This window comes from Bos indicus x Bos taurus, chromosome 8, assembly GCF_003369695.1.
Source record: "Bos indicus x Bos taurus breed Angus x Brahman F1 hybrid chromosome 8, Bos_hybrid_MaternalHap_v2.0, whole genome shotgun sequence".
Classification (NCBI taxonomy): domain Eukaryota; kingdom Metazoa; phylum Chordata; class Mammalia; order Artiodactyla; family Bovidae; genus Bos; species Bos indicus x Bos taurus.
Window position 1 is genome coordinate 75,387,526 of NC_040083.1, and position 17,526 is coordinate 75,405,051.

Genomic DNA, 17,526 nt, shown 5'->3' on the forward strand with positions numbered 1-17,526 from the left:
TTCTACCATTCTATCTTCTAATTCACTAATCCTATCTTCTGCCTCTGTTATTCTACTATTTGTTGCCTCCAGAGTGTTTTTAATTTCATTTATTGCATTATTCATTATATATTGACTCTTTTTTATTTCTTCTAGGTCCTTGTTAAACCTTTCTTGCATCTTCTCAATCCTTGTCTCCAGGCTATTTATCTGTGATTCCATTTTAATTTCAAGCTTTTGGATCAATTTCACTATCATTATTCAGAATTCTTTATCAGGTAGATTCCCTATCTCTTCCTCTTTTGTTTGGTTTGGTGGGCATTTATCCTGTTCCTTTATCTGCTGGCTATTCCTCTGTCTCTTCATCTTGTTTAAATTGCTGAGTTTGGGGTGTCCTTTCTGTATTCTGGCAGTTTGTGGAGTTCTCTTTATTGTGGCTTTTCCTCGCTGTGTGTGGGTTTGTACAGGTGGCTTGTCAAGGTTTCCTGGTTAGGGAAGCTTGTGTCGGTGTTCTGATGGGTGGAGCTGTATTTCTTCTCTTTGTTCAGTCGCGCTCCTTTCGAAGAGTTGGATTGCTTTTCTGGGTGCCTGATGTCCTCTGCCGGCATTCAGAAGTTGTTTTGTGTAATTTACTCGATGTTTAAATGCTCTTTTGATGAATTTGTGGGGGAGAAAGTGTTCTCCCCGTCCTACTCCTCCGCCATCTTGGCTCCTCCCCTTTGCAAATCTGCGTGATGTTTGAGAAAGCCTGGCAATGTCTTCAAGATCCAGGTAAGAAATGATATTCAGCAGCAAACTGTCTGAGAGCCGTTCAAGGAAGTCAAATTTACCTTCACATAAATTGAAGACACAGTCTAATATTCTTGAACCAAATATTAAGGCAATTTGAACCTGAAGATGTGACTTCTCTAGGAAGTCTTCATGAGTTTCTTTTGTTTCTCCAGGTTTTGTTGATCGATACTCACTCCTCAGAGAGATCTTCCACCATCTAAAAATTACCTGGAGAATCCCAGGGACAGGGGAGCCTGATGGGCTGCCGTCTATGGGGTCACACAGAGTTCGCAATTTTTCTTTTAAACTGAGCTTCAAAAAGACTTAAGTAATAACATCTCAATGGTAAAGCAGCAAACTTAGGTCCCAAACCCAGGTTTACTCAGATTCAAAAGAGTTCATGTTCTTACACCCTGCCGCCTCGATAGGGTGTCTCAGTGCGCCTCTACCATTAGACATTTAGATTGGGCAGGAAGTATCTTCTGGAATGAGGGACACACGTTCTACCCCCAATTTCAGGTTGCTCCCTTAAGAAACACTTTCCAGAATAGGGTTAAGGATTTTACTGTTTTGAGAAATTCTCACCGAATGCCTTTTTATAAGGAAAGTCAGAAATCTAAGTGTCTAGGAATCCTTCTCAAAGTTCAGTGGGCAGCTTTTTTCTTCTATAAAATGAGCCACACTTAAAGGGCCAATGGAAAAGCTAGTAGAGACAATACTTGGCAGTCCACCTTCCTCCATTCTGTAGACTTTGATTCTCTGGAAATCAGAAATCTAAGGGTCTAGAAATCCTTTTCAAAGCTCAATGGGCGGCTTTCCAAAAATTTTATTTGGGTGGGAGATGGAGACAGTTTCCATTCCCAACAACTCACTTTTTTTTTTTGGCCACACTGCACATTATGTGGGATCTCAGCTCCCCAACCAGGTATCATACTCATGCCTGTGCAGTGGAAGCATGGAGTCCCAACTCCTAAACCACCCGGGGAAGTCCCAGAAAAGACAGCAGTTTAAAAAATCTCTTGTAATCAGATTTCTCTCTACTTCAGAGTATTGTTTTCCACTTGAGATTTTCATATTACATTCCAGGGACACACCTAGATTAATAACAAAAAGGAGATGGCCTAGGTGCTAATAAAGTAGCAGGAAAAAGTTCAGGATTAAACGGTTAAGGAACAACTTTACCTGAATCTGTACTTCCTCTTTCCTATTACAGACTATTTACTTATTTAAAAAATTCAATCTATCTTTTTCTTTAAAAAAAAAAAATTATTTTACTTTTGGCTGCACTCAGTCTCGGTTGTTGGTGAAGGTTTTCTCTAACTGTGGCGAGTGGGGCTACTGCCTAGTTGTGGTGGGTAGGCTTTCATTGTGGTGACTTCTCTCATTGTGGTGACTTCTCTCATTGTGGTGACTTCTCTCATTGTGGTAACTTCTCTTACTGTGGAGCCTCTAAGGTTGGGGCCTCAGTACTCGTGGCATACAGGGTTAGTTGCTCCATGGCATGTAGAACCTTCCCAGACCAGGGATTGAACCTGTGTTCCCTGCTTTGGCAGTGGATTCTTAACCACTGGACCACCAGAGAAATCCCTAAACTATCTTTTTAAAAACAAGTTTCAAAATCCTGGGTTTCCTACAAAGGAGAACATGAACGCATATACGCCCCTTAATTTCTGTAATTTTAAACAAAGAAAACAAGAGTTCCACAAAAACTTACCTGTACCACTTGTTTCTGTAGTTGTGTTGCCTGTGTCGCTGAAATCTGTGGTTTTTCCCGAGCACCTCTAGACCGGTCACTGCTCACCGAAGTCATCATATACAGTATATACAAAATAACGTATGCACAAAATAGAAAATCTGCAAGAAATCAGACATGGTAAGCAAAACTTCCAGATTACAAAAAAACAGCAAGGATAAAATTCAGGGATATGGAAGAAATATGAGATAAAACAAAGATTCTCTAGAAAGGAAATTCTCAAGAAACTACCCACTAAGGATTTTAGATTCCCCTGGTAGCTTTTAAGCCAATTTTACTAAGGCAGTCTAAATGTCTAGGGTTTACGATTATAGCAATTTAAAAAATTAACTTATTTTTAATTGGGAGATAACTGATTTACAGTATTGCGTTGGTTCTGCCATACATCAACATCAATCGGCCAAAGGTATACATATGTGCCCTCCCTCTTGAAACTCCCTCCCACCTCCTATCCAATCGCACCCCTCTGGGTTGTTATAAAATACTGGTTTGAGCTCCCTGAGTCATACAGCAAATTCCTACTGGCTATCTGTTTTACATGATAGTGTATATGTTTCCATGCTACTCTCTCCATTCATCCCATCCTCTCCTTTCTCTCCTCCCCTCCCCCACCTCCATATCTGTAAGTCTGTTCTCTATGTCTGCATCTCCACTGCTGCCCTGCAAGTAGGAGCACCAGTATCACCTTTCTAGATTCCATATATATGCATTAATATACATATATGTTTTTCTTTCTGACTTACTTCACTCTATGTAATAGGCTCCAGGTTCATCTCTTTAGACAAATTCTTAGAAAAGTATAATCTTTCAAAACTGAACCAGGAAGAAACAGAACTTATGAATAAACCAATCACAAGCACGGAAATCAAAACTGTAATCAAAAGTCTTCCAACAAACAAAAGCCCAGGGCCAATGGCTTCACAGGCGAATTCTATCAAAAATTTAGAGAACAGCTAACACCTATCCTGCTCAATTGTTCCAGAAAATTGCAGGAGGAAAACTCCCAAATTCATTCTCTGAAGCAACCATCACTCTGATACTAAAACCCAGACAAAGATGCCACAAAAAAGAAAATTACAGGCCAATATCACTGATGAACATAGATGCAAAAATCCTCAACAAAATTTTAGCAAAGAGAATATAACACATTAAAAAGGTCATAGATCATGATCAAGTGGGCTTTATCCCAGGGATGCAAGGATTCTTCAACATAACAAATCAATGTGATACCCCATATTAACAAATTGAAAGATAAAAGCTATATGATCATCTCAATAGATTCAGAGAAAGCTTTTTACAAAATGCAACATTTGTTAAAGATAAAAACTCCCTAGAAAGTAGACGAAGGAACATACCTCAACATAGTAAAGGCCATGTACAACAAATACTACTCTCAATGATGATTATAGCAATTCTAAACAAAAATATAAAATATCTCAATTTTAACCAGCAATTAGTTTACCACTATATAGTTGGCCCTCTGCATCCACAGATTCAACCAACCACAAATAGAAAATATTAGAAAAACATTTTTTTCAGGAAGTTCCAAAAAGCAAAACTTCAAGTTTGCCACACTATGGCAACTATTTACATAGCATTTACATTGTATTAGGTATTATAAGTAACCCAGAGATGACTTAAAGTATACAGCATGACGCGTGTAGGTTATATTCAAGAAATATTATTTGCCATATTTTTTTTTGGCATGGGGGATCTTAGTTCCCTGACCAGGGATCAAACCCATGTCCTCTGCAGTGAAAGCATACAGTCAAACACTAAACCACCAGAGAAGTCCCAATTATGCAATTTCTATAAGGGAGATAAGCATGCACAAAATTCTGGTATCTGAGGGAGGTGCAAGATGCCAAGGGACAAGTGTATATAGTTACTACTATTTATATATGTAGTTTTAGCTGCCTGTTTCCCTTTGCAGTCGGTATCTGAACCCAAAGGCAATATTATGTCCAGCAGAGACTTTACTGCCAATAATCTAATTCAAAATGTGATGTCTAGGAGCAAGCTATACCTTAAGGCAAAAACCACTTATAAATATAACAAATCTTCCAATGAGACAAAAACAACTGTAATTTTCCTTTATTTACTCAACACTTACTCAATAGCAACTAAGTGCCAGGCACATAATTCAATATGCCATCAAAACACAATTACAACAACAAAACACCACTTCACACTGAATAGCATGGCTACTATGATTTACAAAAAAAAATTTAACAGAATATAAGTTTAGAGAAGATGCAGAAAAACTGGAATCCTGAATACCACTGGTAAGAATATAAAATGGTGCAGCCACTATGGAAAACAGTATTGTGTTCCTATAAAGTACAACTACCATCCCATTCAATAATTCCACTTCTGGGTAGAAACCAAAGAAATTAAAAGCAGGGTCTCAAAGAGATAACTGTACACCCATGTTCATAGCTAGAAACAGTTAACAACAGCTCAGAAGTGGAAGCAACCCAGGTTTCTATCTACAGATAAAAAGTTAAGCACATAAGGAGTATAAATATAAAATGGAATATTATTCGGCCTTAAAAAGGAATTTCTGACACATGCAACAAACATGAATGAACCTTGAGGACATTATGCTATGCAAAATTAGCCAGCCACAAAAGGACAAATATCCTATGACTACTTATATGAGTTACTTGGAGTAGTCCAATTCATACTCAAAGTTGAATAATAGTTACCAGAGGTTGGGAGCTTGGGGAAATGGGGAGCTATTGTTTAATGGGTATGGAATTTTTGTTGAGGAAGAATGTAAAAAGTTCTGAAGATGGATGGCCACAATACCATGTGAATGTACTTAACATAAAGTATACAAAAAGTACACTTAAAAAATGGTTAAAATGGTAAATTCTGTATACTTTACCTCAATTTAAAAAACAGTGCAACAATGCCTTAAGAGCATAATTTCCAACCTAGAATCCTATATTCAGCAAAGATTCCAATCAATGTGAAGACAGAAACAGGTTGCGGACCTCATACTCAGGAAGCTCCTGGAACAAACAAAACCTCTGAAACAGCATACCAAGAAAAGGCCATTTGCAACTGACACCATGAATTACCTACCAAAATCCCTTTACAACATATTTTTTCTCTCGCAGTCCTCTTGCAAAGAGGGTGAAAGCTAAATATTCAATTTCTCAGCCTCCCTTGTAGTTCGGGATGGCCACAGGCCACTTTTCTCAAAAATAATCTGAAAAGTCACAGCACCTTTATTCACGGTCCCCCAAACTGGAAATATGCCAAATGTGTTCAAAGAGTGAGCACATGTAGCATATCTATACAGCTATTAATTAGCAATAAAAAGAAACCAACTGTTGAACATGAATGAATCTCAAATACATTATACTAAACAAAAGCAGCCAGATTTAAAAAGCTACATACTGTATGATTCCATTTTTATGACATTTTAGAAAAGACAAAACTAGAGAAAGTAGATCAGTGATTGCCAAAGACTAGGGGATAAGAAGGAGGTCTAACACAGGAGACAGGAGAGGTGGCTCCCTCAGATGACTGAAAAATTATCAAGATGACATCTTGACTACAGGACGCCTACAGAGCAATCAAATCTAATCAGAGCAGGAAAACAGAGAGACACCAAAGAGAAGCCTCCAAGAAAATGTTTTTGACCATCTTAAGAAGTGAATTTGTATATATGATAAAGTATAATCAGTGGTGGGTCCACAGAAACATAAACAACAGTGAGGGGGAAAAAAACCAATTACTATTCCCCATAAAAGGTAATATGGCTCAACTGTAATGTTTATATAGTGACAGCAACTTTTTATTTAAATTACATGCTGAACAACAAGCTAAATGTTTTATTTAAATTACTCACTGTAATACTCAACACTCTATAGAGTTCGGCATAATCCCCATTTTAAGAATCAGAAATAAAACTTGAAAAGGTTTTACAGACCAATGAGATCCAACACAGTGAGCCCCAGTTGCTTATTTCCTAGGGTACAGAGCCTACAAATCAAACCAGTGAGTAACTCTTGCCTTCATATCCTATACTAGCAAAACAGTAGCCCAATGTCAAGGATGGAGGAGACAGAACTCTCATTTATGTAAACAAGCTACACAACACCCACCATAACTTGCAGCCCACCTTAGCACCATCTCCCTAACTTTTCCTGACAGTCATATACGCTCAGAAAAATAGCAAAGTTATTTGCTAAAAAATAGCAAACAACATGAACATTTAAAATAAAAAAGTAAACCCTTTAATATTTTCAAGAATTTAAAAAATCACTGTGTGAATCGAAGGTCCACTGGAACTCTGAAACTAGGAGGTCACTGGTGACCACTGCCAACAGAGCTTAGAACCCTGGAGTGGAAAAAGCCAAGATGAATGAGGGAGAGGGACAGTAAATTAACTAATCATACTTGCAAGTAGTAACCAGAAGGAGATACAGAACAAAGTAGAATTTTGTAAGGATGAGGTACACTGAGCAATTCTAATATACTGTAAGCACCATGAGGACAGTGATTACATCCATCCTGTCACTTTGTTCTTCCAAATACATATTTACTGAATAAAAGAGGCCTATCCATAAGCCAAAGAGGAGATAACTGAGAGGCATTAAACTGAAATAGCAATAAAAAGTCTCCCTTGGACAAGAAGAGGGAGCCCTCTCTCAGGCCAACAGAATGAATAAAAGGGCGGGTGCAACATCAGCCAAATTTTTCAAAAATTAGGAGAGATAGTCAACAGAGTTGGTTTTATCAATCTTTACTTTTTTAGTAAAAGAGACATACTAGATGAGTGGGGGGTGGAGGAACAAAAGAACGGCAAAGTTTTTAACTGCTATGAATATGAGAGGAAGCCGAAAGAAGTCATAAAAAAGAATTTAAAAATGATACTGATGATCCACATGTTACCATGAAAGTAATTAGAATGTCACAACTCAACTCAGTAATTAAAGTAGACGTGTAGACGTGAGTTAAGATGAATAGATCCTTTGCTGAAACATCCCACAAAATAAAAAGAACTTGGATTTTAAACAAGAGTCCACTTAAGTCATACATGATGTCACTAGGTAAAGAGCTGCTAACTCTGGTGCCTTTCTCATATACTTTAAGCTTCAATACATATGTGAAAACATACCTTCCTAAAGAATGTTCTCTCTCCAGTTTATTACAGTCTCAGATGCCAGATTTGCAACCTCATTAAAGGTAAAAATAACACTTTCATGTCTGTCATTAAACATGTGTTTCACTCTAATATAATACGGTGACTCAAGCTTTTGGGCCATTAAGCACTTAGACAAACTGATAAAAACTATGGCCCCTCCCCTCAGAAAAAGGCACATCCACAGAAATTTCTGCCTGAAATTTCAAGAGAATTACATCTCATCTTCACTCCTTCTCCCGTCAAAACCCATTCAGGAACAACCCACTCCACCTGCTCAATGATGATGGATGTCCAGGCTAAAAACCTGCTCTAAGAATTTAGCAGAACTCTAAAATGTATTTACAGCTTAAGGGTATTCCTTTCCAGGAAAAATGCAGACTATAACTGTTTTAATTCACACACTGTTTTAATAGGCTCTATGCTTCCTTAAGAACAAAAGGTACCTGCTTGTTCCCAAAGAAACTATTAGGAGAAAATGCTGACCCTCAATAAACTTACACGTGGTATTTAATCAGCATACTACCTATGTTCTTTCTGAACAAACTTATTGTTTTCAAGATCTGCTGAGATGGTATAAACCCAATCAACTAATTGTAGTGTTAAAATAGTCTGCTGTAGGACTTCCCTGATGGTCCAATTGTTGGTTGGATCCCTGGTCCGGGAGGATCCCACATGCTTTAAGGCAACTAAGCGCCACAACCAATTGTGCCTGCCAAGCCTCAACTACTGAGGCCCACGCTCCCAGAGCTCATGATCTACAAGAGAAGCTACTGCAACGAGAAGCCCATGCTCTGCAACTGGAGGGGAGACCCTGCTTGCTGCAACTAGAGAAAGCCCAAGCATAGCAATGAAGACTCAGCATGGCCAAAAATAAATAAAGATTCTATATTAAAATTACAATATTTTTTACAAGTCTGCTGTTTCAGGTGAATATAATTAACTGGAAAACACATGCATCTTCCCCTCTGAACCACACCACTTAAGGAGCATGAACTGGAAATAGACTAATCATCTATGGCCTACAAATATCTGCTTGACTCAGCTGGCCTAAATGCGGCACATAGAAAATTATGTACTTCAATGGAACATTACTGAGCCATGAAAAAGAATAAAATATTGCCACTTGTAGTAACACAGAGATCATAGTGAATGAAGCAGGCCAAAGACAAAGACAACATCATCTATATGTAGAATCTAAAAAAAAAAAAAAAAAATGAACTTCTTTACAGACACACGGACACAGAAACTTACGGTTACCAAGTGGGAAGCTGGGGGAAGATAAACTAGGAATCTGGAATTAACAGATACTCATCACTGTAATTAAAATAGCTAAGCAACAAGGATTTACTGTATAGCAGGAAACTATAGTCAATATCTTATAGTAACCTGTAATGGAATATCACCAGGAAAAACATATATAACTGAATCACTGTGCCGTACACCTGAAACAAACACAGGATTTTAAATCAACTAGTCTTCAATTTAAAAAAAATAAAAATAAAATACTCCCTGGAAAAGTATAAAATAATAATAATAATGTACTTGATATTAAATTTTAATGTTAAGCCTACTCAGTTGAAAATTTAAACTGAGATTTAACTGTTTCTGCCACTTAAAAGATGATTCAATGAATGAGATGTCCAAGCAAAAGAATACTACAATGCCCTAACTGATCCAACCTATCTCCTGATCCAACCTATCTCGTTTAGACTGAATCATATCCGTCCGCTCAGGGAAGCCTAGAAACTCATTATCAGCCTTCTCAAGGTCCCCTTTTTAAAAAGCCAGAGTTCTCTCTCTGCTGCCACGGTTTGATCCCTGGTCCGGGAAGATTCCACTTGCTGCAGGGCAACTAAGCCCTTGCACTGCAATTAGAGTCTGTGCACCACAAAGAAAGATCCCATGGACCACAAGTAAGACCCAACCCAGTCAAATAAGTAAATAAATATTAAAAAGAGAGAAAACAGCAAAACAAATCCAATTCCAATAACTACACATAAAAAGCTTTATCAAATTAAATAAAAAGCTGGAAATGGAGAGTGGAAATATATATGGCAAAATAATGTAGAATGGTCATATTATTTCATGTTTAGGGAACATGTTAAAAGTCTGTAAGAATCTATTTTAGTGACAAAGCATTTCTACAAAAAGGTGGCAGTAAAACAAGAATATCCAGTTGGAAATAATTTTCTTAGTATTCTTTTCGTCAAGAACTTCCCCGGAGATCCAATAGTGAACACGAGTCCAATCACCAGTCCAGTTCCATCCCACGTGCCATGCAGCAACCAGGCCTGTGTGCCACAACTACTGAGTCCAGTGCTCTGGAGCCCGTGAGCCACAACTGCTGAGTACACTCACCCTAGAGCCCTTGTCCCACAAGAGAGAAACCCGTGCAGAGCAACTAGAAAGTAGCCCCCACTCGCCAGAACTAGAAAAAACCCACGTGCAGCAATGATGACTCAGCACAGCCAAAAATAAATTCAAAAAATAAAAAAAAATCACAGTTCCCGAAAAAAAGTGTAAACACCTGAAACACTGTAAACCAACTATACTTTAATAAAAAATATAAAGAATCTTCAGATACATTGTTATAATAAGTTCAGCAAAATTTTACATACAAAATAAAAATAAATGTACAAAGATTACACCTAAGTACCAGCTAACCAAAAAAAAATTCTACATAAGTTGTCTATGGCTGCTTTTGCACTACAATGGCAGTACTGAATAGTTAAGTTACAACACAGGCAAAGCAGAAAAGATTTACTATCTGGTCCTTGAAAAAAAGTGCTCTAACTCCTATTTTAAAAGGTTCACTCAGTAAAAGTGATCATTCTTCCTCAACTAGATTTTCCAACAAAAGTCTAACAAGGGTTTTGTTCTCAAACCTGACAAGGTGATTCTAAAATGACACAGGGAACAAATAGTCAACAGAAGATGCTTCTTAAAACAGCAAGGCACAAGACTGACCATCCAGGTATCAAGGATTATAAGCTACAGTATTTACCACAGTACACAACTGGGACAGGGCAGACAATCCATGCAACAGATCAGAAGAGAAAGCCCAGAAAATGATTTCCAACAGGATGCATGTGGTCAGGAAACGATGGACTTTCAAAGAGGCTAAAAGAACTGGTTGAGTATAGTTTTTAAAATGTCTTTTCCTAAACCATACATTATAAAAGTTACTTTACAGGTACTCTGCTGCTGCTGCTAAGTCGCTTCAGTCGTGTCCGACTCTGTGTGACCCCATAGACGGCAGCCCACCAGGCTCCCCTGTCCCTGGGATTCTCCAGGCAAGAACACTGGAGTGGGTTGCCATTTCCTTCTCCAATGCATGAAAGTGAAAAGTGAAAGTGAAGTCGCTCAGTCGTGTCTGACTCTTACACAAAGAGCAAAACTACTGATTTCAGAAGAAAATAAGGCTAATTTTTTTAACCCCATAAAAGGAATTTTTATCGCATGAAAGTAATTGTTTTCTTAAGAGTCAAAAGGTGTTAAAATTGCAAAGATTAATAACTTTTTTTTTGGCCTCACCATATGGCATACAGGTTCTCAGTTCCCCAGCCAGGGATCAAACCCATGCCCTGTGCAGTGGAAATGTGGAGTGCTAACCACTGAACCACCAGGGAAGTCCCAAAGATTAATAACTAAAAATTAAAACTTCTGTTCACAAAAAGGCAGCTGGCCCTGTGAAAATACAAGCCATAAACTAGGAAATTTTTTTATCAACATACATCTGATAAGTAGTAGTATTTGGATTTTATTAAATACTAAGATGGATAAACAACAAGGTCCTACTGTATAGCACAGGGAACTATATTCAATATCCTGTAATAAACCATAATGGAAGAAATATTAATATATATATATAAATAAAACTGAATCACTTTACTGTACACCAGAAACTAACATTATAAATCAACTATATTTCAATTAAAGAGAAAGGAGAGAAGGAAGAAACACTAAGAGAAATGCCCTAGCAGTCCCATGGTTAGGACTCTGAGCTTTCACTGCTGAGGGCCTAGGTTCAATCCCTGGTAGGGGAACTAAGATCCCACAAACCACTGAGTACAGCCAAGAAAAAAGAAAGAAATACTATGAAACAAGAAGCAATAGAAAACTATCCAATAGGAAAACCAGCAAGAGTTGACCAGAAGTTTACAGCAGATAACCTAAACCACCCTTAAGTTTCTATCAAAGTCCATTTAAAATATTCCAAAACAGCCTACAGATTTCTAGGATTTTATTTCCTAATGCCTTTTATCTACTGACTTTCCTCTGAATTCTAAAGTATATACATGCAATTCATATTTCAGCTTATAAATTCTCTATTTCTTCTATATTTAACTTGCCTTCCCAGACTTAAATCATAAACAAGACCAGAAACTCATTTTGTTTTGCTCCCTTTACTACTCTGTAGGTGTCAACAGAAGAGACATTTTTACAAATGTGTTGAAATGACATGTGATAGAAGCTGGTATCTTTTTTTATTGGTGTATAATTGCTTTCCAATGTTGTATTCGTTTATGCTGTACAACAAAGTGAGTATGTACATGTATATCCCAACTGTAAAAATTAAGAATTACCTAAGAAAGACCAAATCATAAGAGTCAATGATTCCAAAAAAGAACAATACATAAATTGAATTGTTTTCTAAAACAATCAGTTATGGAGACCCCAAAGCAAGCACTCCCATGATGTGAAACAATGTACCTCTATTTATAAATCTTACACATCTCAGGTTAATGAAATGACATTAAACAAGTATTTCTAGTTATCTTTAGGACCTGTGTATCTGAAACTCCAGTACTTTGGCCACCTCATGCAAAGAGTTGACTCACTGGAAAAGACTCTGATGCTGGGAGGGATTGGGGGCAGGAGGAGAAGGGGACGACAGAGGATGAGATGGCTGGATGGCATCACTGACTCGATGGACGTGAGTCTGAGTGAACTCCAGGAGTTGGTGATGGACAGGAAGGCCTGGCGTGATGCAATTCACAGGGTTGCAAAGAGTCGGACACGACTAAGCGACTGATCTGATCTGATCTTAAATTTAAAGAGAGGAGACATCATAACTCAGGATACCATTTCAGGCATCACAAGGAAAATTATGTCCCTGAAAACGATTTTAGCTAAAAAAGGTTTCACAAGCTTTGTACTGAACTAGGTGTCCTAACATCATTTATTGATTTTCTTAATAGGTCCTCTGTCAACTGGAATGCTTAAGGCTACAGGCATGTTACTGCACTCTTTTGCATACACTATAATAGCAAATAACCAATTAATGAGAACATCTATGTGTCTATTATGGTTTAAAACTTTTTCCTCTATTTGAATCTCTCACTGTCAGTACGAATAACACACTTTGCATCCTTTTTTGAGATAAACAATTTGAAGATTTTGTTGGTTTGGGTTTATTCTTTTGGTTGTATTATATAAACAAGGTTGTTATGTCAAAATTATCTTAAAAGCTTTCTTTGAGTTTAGTATTCTCAGCTATGAAAACATACATACAAATACTTGAACTATCAGGCATCATACAAATGTGAAACATACTAGTATTTCTGAAATAAAGAGATTACTTATTTCTAAAATCACTTTCAGCATTAATACCCTGTAATTCTTCACTCCATAATTCTATGCTAAATATCTAAAGTTAAGCATCCAACCAAAATCTGCCTGGCTGAGTGGGTATTCCAAGGGTAAAACCTTTTAAAAAAATCTTTTGTTTATCCACAGAGTTCAGAACAGTTATTTTTTAAATTGAATAATGTGATTCTTTTCTCACTTTATTTATCCCTCAGTGCCTCTACTTATGAAAATAAACTAGGTACATTAAAAATAACAAAATGAAACTTTCTTCTTACAGCAGTGCCATCTGGTGATGAAAATCTGCAAGTACAGAAATAGGCTAAACTGAATGGATTAAGACTGAGTTTTTTTTATTTACAAAAGACTTTTATAATAACCTTGCTATTAAACCAAACATTTTGATGGAGTATATCCAAATTCTCAGTTGTCAATCAGATTAACCATAAGCTCCTTATGTTTCAAACTATAAAAAATTTACTAATTCACTGTCTCAATATATAAACATTAAGACTTTCTATCTCCATGTGTGTGTGCTAAGTTGCTTCAATCGTGTCCGACTCTTTGTGACCCTATGGACTGTAGCTTGCTGGCTCCTCTGACCAGGGGATTCTCCAGGCAAGAATACTGAAGTGGGTTGCCATGCCCTCCTCCAGGGGATCTTCCCTACACAGCAATCAAATCCGCAGTCTCTTATATCTGCTTCATAGGCAGAAGAGTTCTTCACCGCTAGCGCCATCTTCTATCTCCATTCCAATCATCAATTCTTAATCCACATTCAACAATGAATAGGTGATTAGGCTTCTGCTCCATAGCTAAACCAAAATAACTGCTTTGTAAAACATGAAAAGTACATTGCTTAGTTTATGTTTAAATACTGTTGTTTGGAAATAACCGTTTGCAATATTTATGCCAAAGGTCTTTCGTAGCAATAGTTTATGAATAACCTGGAGCAGTAAATCTTAATTAAAAGAGAAAAATGGTTATTTCTAAACCACAATATTTAAATATAATGGAATCCTCTGGGAAAAGAAAACAGAGCTCAGAAAATGCAAAGTTAACAGAATGTATGATTCAACAGACAAATTTTCTTATCTTTTACATAAAGGTTCTGGAGTCAGTGTATTCTTAAAGCAAAGTAAAAAGCCTAAGTTACCAAAATTACTACCAATATCCTTAAAAATTACCACCAATGAATTATGAAAATGAGTAAGGCATGGAAATTAGATGTAAAAATCAACACCTTCAGCATACTCTCACATGGGGAAATTCTGTTTCCTTTTCTGGAAAAAGAGCTCTGTGTAGTAAATGACAGTACTTCTCCAATAAGCACCCAGTTGCCAGAACACAGGAATTCAGTTTACACTTGTGTTCCATCCCCTCTATCACTCTCCACCCCCAAGAACTACTACCATGGAACAGGTTCCAAGAGAATTCTTAGAATAGAAACAGCCAAGAGCAAGAGATTCTAAAAATAATGCAGTAGAAACTCAAACATACATATCTCAGGTTCTCAAGTGGCAGGAAGCACTAAGTTATTTCAATCCATACAACCAAATTTTAAAAACCATATTTACTTCACCTCAAAGTAAATTAAAGATGTGATAGATTTTAACAGGGATAAAAAATGCTACTACATCTGTAAAACAAAAACAAAATCAGCAAATACCACATAAAGCTCCTAGATTATCTTAAAGTCCAAGAATAGTCTAAAATTACTTGCAATATAAAGAAAGTAAAACAGAATAAACCAACTTGATTAAAGTACAAAGATTTTCTCTGTAGTGGGTCATTTTTAGAAAACGGTTTATTAACTGTTATTTTTTTTCAAGGACCTTTTGTAGATAAGATATCTCAGCTGCATTTTCAAGTGTTCCAGAATTTCAGAATGAACTCAAAATGGTTAACAGCCACCTGTACTTCTATTAAAGTTTACATGAGCAATACCACAAATTCACCATAAGAAGATGGTAACTAAAATTAGACATAAAAAAGACATTAAAAAAAATAGGTAAAAATTTATCAAAAACCATATAAACCCTAAAAGAAAAACAAGGGTACAGTTGGTCATTCTGAGGAGTTACAGAACACTTGCTGATAACATGCCGATAACTGTGAAGATGTTGGTGAAAGCACCAAGGGCTTGAAGACAGTATTACAAAGTGTCAGCACTGGAAGATACCTCTGAAACCAGGAGGTTCACAGAGTATTTCATCTACTGACTGCATCAAGAAAAAATTATATTCCAGAAACAGCAAAATCAATGTCTTTTTTTCCCCTCAAACAGAAGATAATACACCCACACAACATGAATTATGTAATCAGCTAAGGGCTCAACTACTAAGAACAGAAGCAAGCCTCCATCAAGAATGCTCACAAACGAACTTCCCTGGCAGTCGAGTAGTTAAGACTGTGCTTCCACTGCGATGGCGGGGCGGGGGGGGGCGTAAGTGCAGGTTTGATCCCTGGTCAGGGAACTAAGATCCCACAGGCCATGCATTAAGGCCAAAATAAAAAAAAGAAAGCTCACAGACATGCTGTTCACTCAGTCCTGAGGCCAGCAGTGCCAGAGCTATCTTAGACTGGCAAGGCTGGGTCGGTCAGGGGTCCTTCATCTGTATCAGACTCATTCACTCATTCCCAATATCCTGAAACCATTAAGCTATGACAATAACAACAGCAGCAAATGCAAACTGTTTATCATGTACCAGATACCGCTGAAGTACTTTATACATACAGAATTGTCATTACCTTCCCAACAACACTCTGAAATACATACTAACACTACTCCCATTTTACAGACAAGAAGAAACTAAGACAAAGATTCAAGTGGTAAAGCCAAGATTCAAAACCAGGCCATCTGGCTCCACAGTCTGTGCTCTTCCCCACTATTTTATGCAGCAAGCATATGTATCAATTATAGATAAACACACATTCCAAGTCAGCTTCCCTGTCTTGAAGACAGCATTACTACTGTTAGTGCCACCTTAATAACTCACCTCTGATGCAAAAAGATCTGGGTTGGTTCTGGGTCCAAATCTCACCTAACTTCCCAGCCTTTCAGATACCCAGAGGGGCTCCCTTAGCTCTCTATTGTAATGATATGCTAATCGGATCTGTTTTATTATTTTTACTTAACTTCCAATATGTGTTCCTGCTTTTTCTATCAAGAAAATATCCATTATTCTCAACCTTTTTCTGCAGAGGAAATTCATCTTTTCATTCCTGCAGAAAACAACACTGATTTACATTAAGGACCTCAACAAATTTGGAAGGCCCAAAGCAGCCAGCAAGGGGAAGTCTACAACCCCAACTCAGGGGAGAGTAAGGCAGCTACAGTGCCAAGGAACTCCAGTGTGAGACCCAATTCCACACAGCTAAACTGCTTGTGCCATGCGTGCCAGGAGCTGACCAAGCTGGTACTTTTTTATTCTCCGCAGCTGCTGAGGGCAGGGTCAGGCCTCAAGCAGTTGGTAGACAAGGTTAACTCCCCTACACCAAGGCGTCACACACAATGTTACCTGCTATTCTGTACATATAATCTGCCCACAGAAAAGATGAGTGCTGGTGAACCCCTGAATATTATGGGACATCAAAAAGTATTTGGCATAGTCATATTTCTCTTTGCAATTATCTAAGGTCAGTCAAGAAAAAGTATTTAATTGCCTAATAGCTGCTTCCATACATCTGTCCCACTCCTCCACTGCTAATTTCTTGGCTCTAAACCCTGGCTTTTAACTAAGATCTTAGTTCAGCAGCCACCTCATGATGATTTGCCCTCCTATCCCTTGAAAAGCCCCTAGGTATTCATGAGCAGTCTTAATCCTTTCAGGTCTTTTCTCTTAAAAAAAAAAAAAAAAAAAAAGGGCAGGAGAGAGGGTTTCAGACTTTGCTGACGGTCCAGTGGTTGAGACTCTGCATTTCCATCCCTGGTCGGGGAACTAAAATCCCATACACCTCACAGCATGGGGAAAAAAAAAAAAAAAAGTTCTTAAAAATAAAAATCTTTTTAAAAAAGAGGAGATGTTGGAGGGGGTCCCTATACTATACAGCATTTTAAAAGATCTACAAGTTATAGTACTGTACTTTTTATTTACATTGCATTCAAACAAGCACTCCCCAAATAATACCAGGATGTTACCTTCAGTAGAGGGTTACTACACCACAGACAAAGACTAGTAAAGAGTTCAGTTTTCTTTTTTAATTAAAAAAAAAAAAAAAAAACTTACACTGGAACTAGATTAAAATAGAATTTCTATAAATCATCCACTTA

At 37.4% G+C, this 17,526-nt stretch overlaps 1 protein-coding gene across 3 annotated transcripts in view; it reads right to left on the bottom strand.

The window, feature by feature from the left end:
* UBAP2 (ubiquitin associated protein 2) overlaps positions 1–17,526 on the bottom strand; it is a 119,287-nt gene that overhangs the window by 85,150 nt on the left and 16,611 nt on the right. For all 3 annotated transcript variants that reach the window (XM_027550019.1, XM_027550022.1, XM_027550018.1), the window contains exon 2: positions 2,465–2,604. In XM_027550019.1, the coding sequence (XP_027405820.1) occupies positions 2,465–2,563 (99 nt within the window). In that variant the 5' untranslated portion in view covers positions 2,564–2,604. The remainder of the gene's footprint in view (positions 1–2,464; positions 2,605–17,526) is intronic.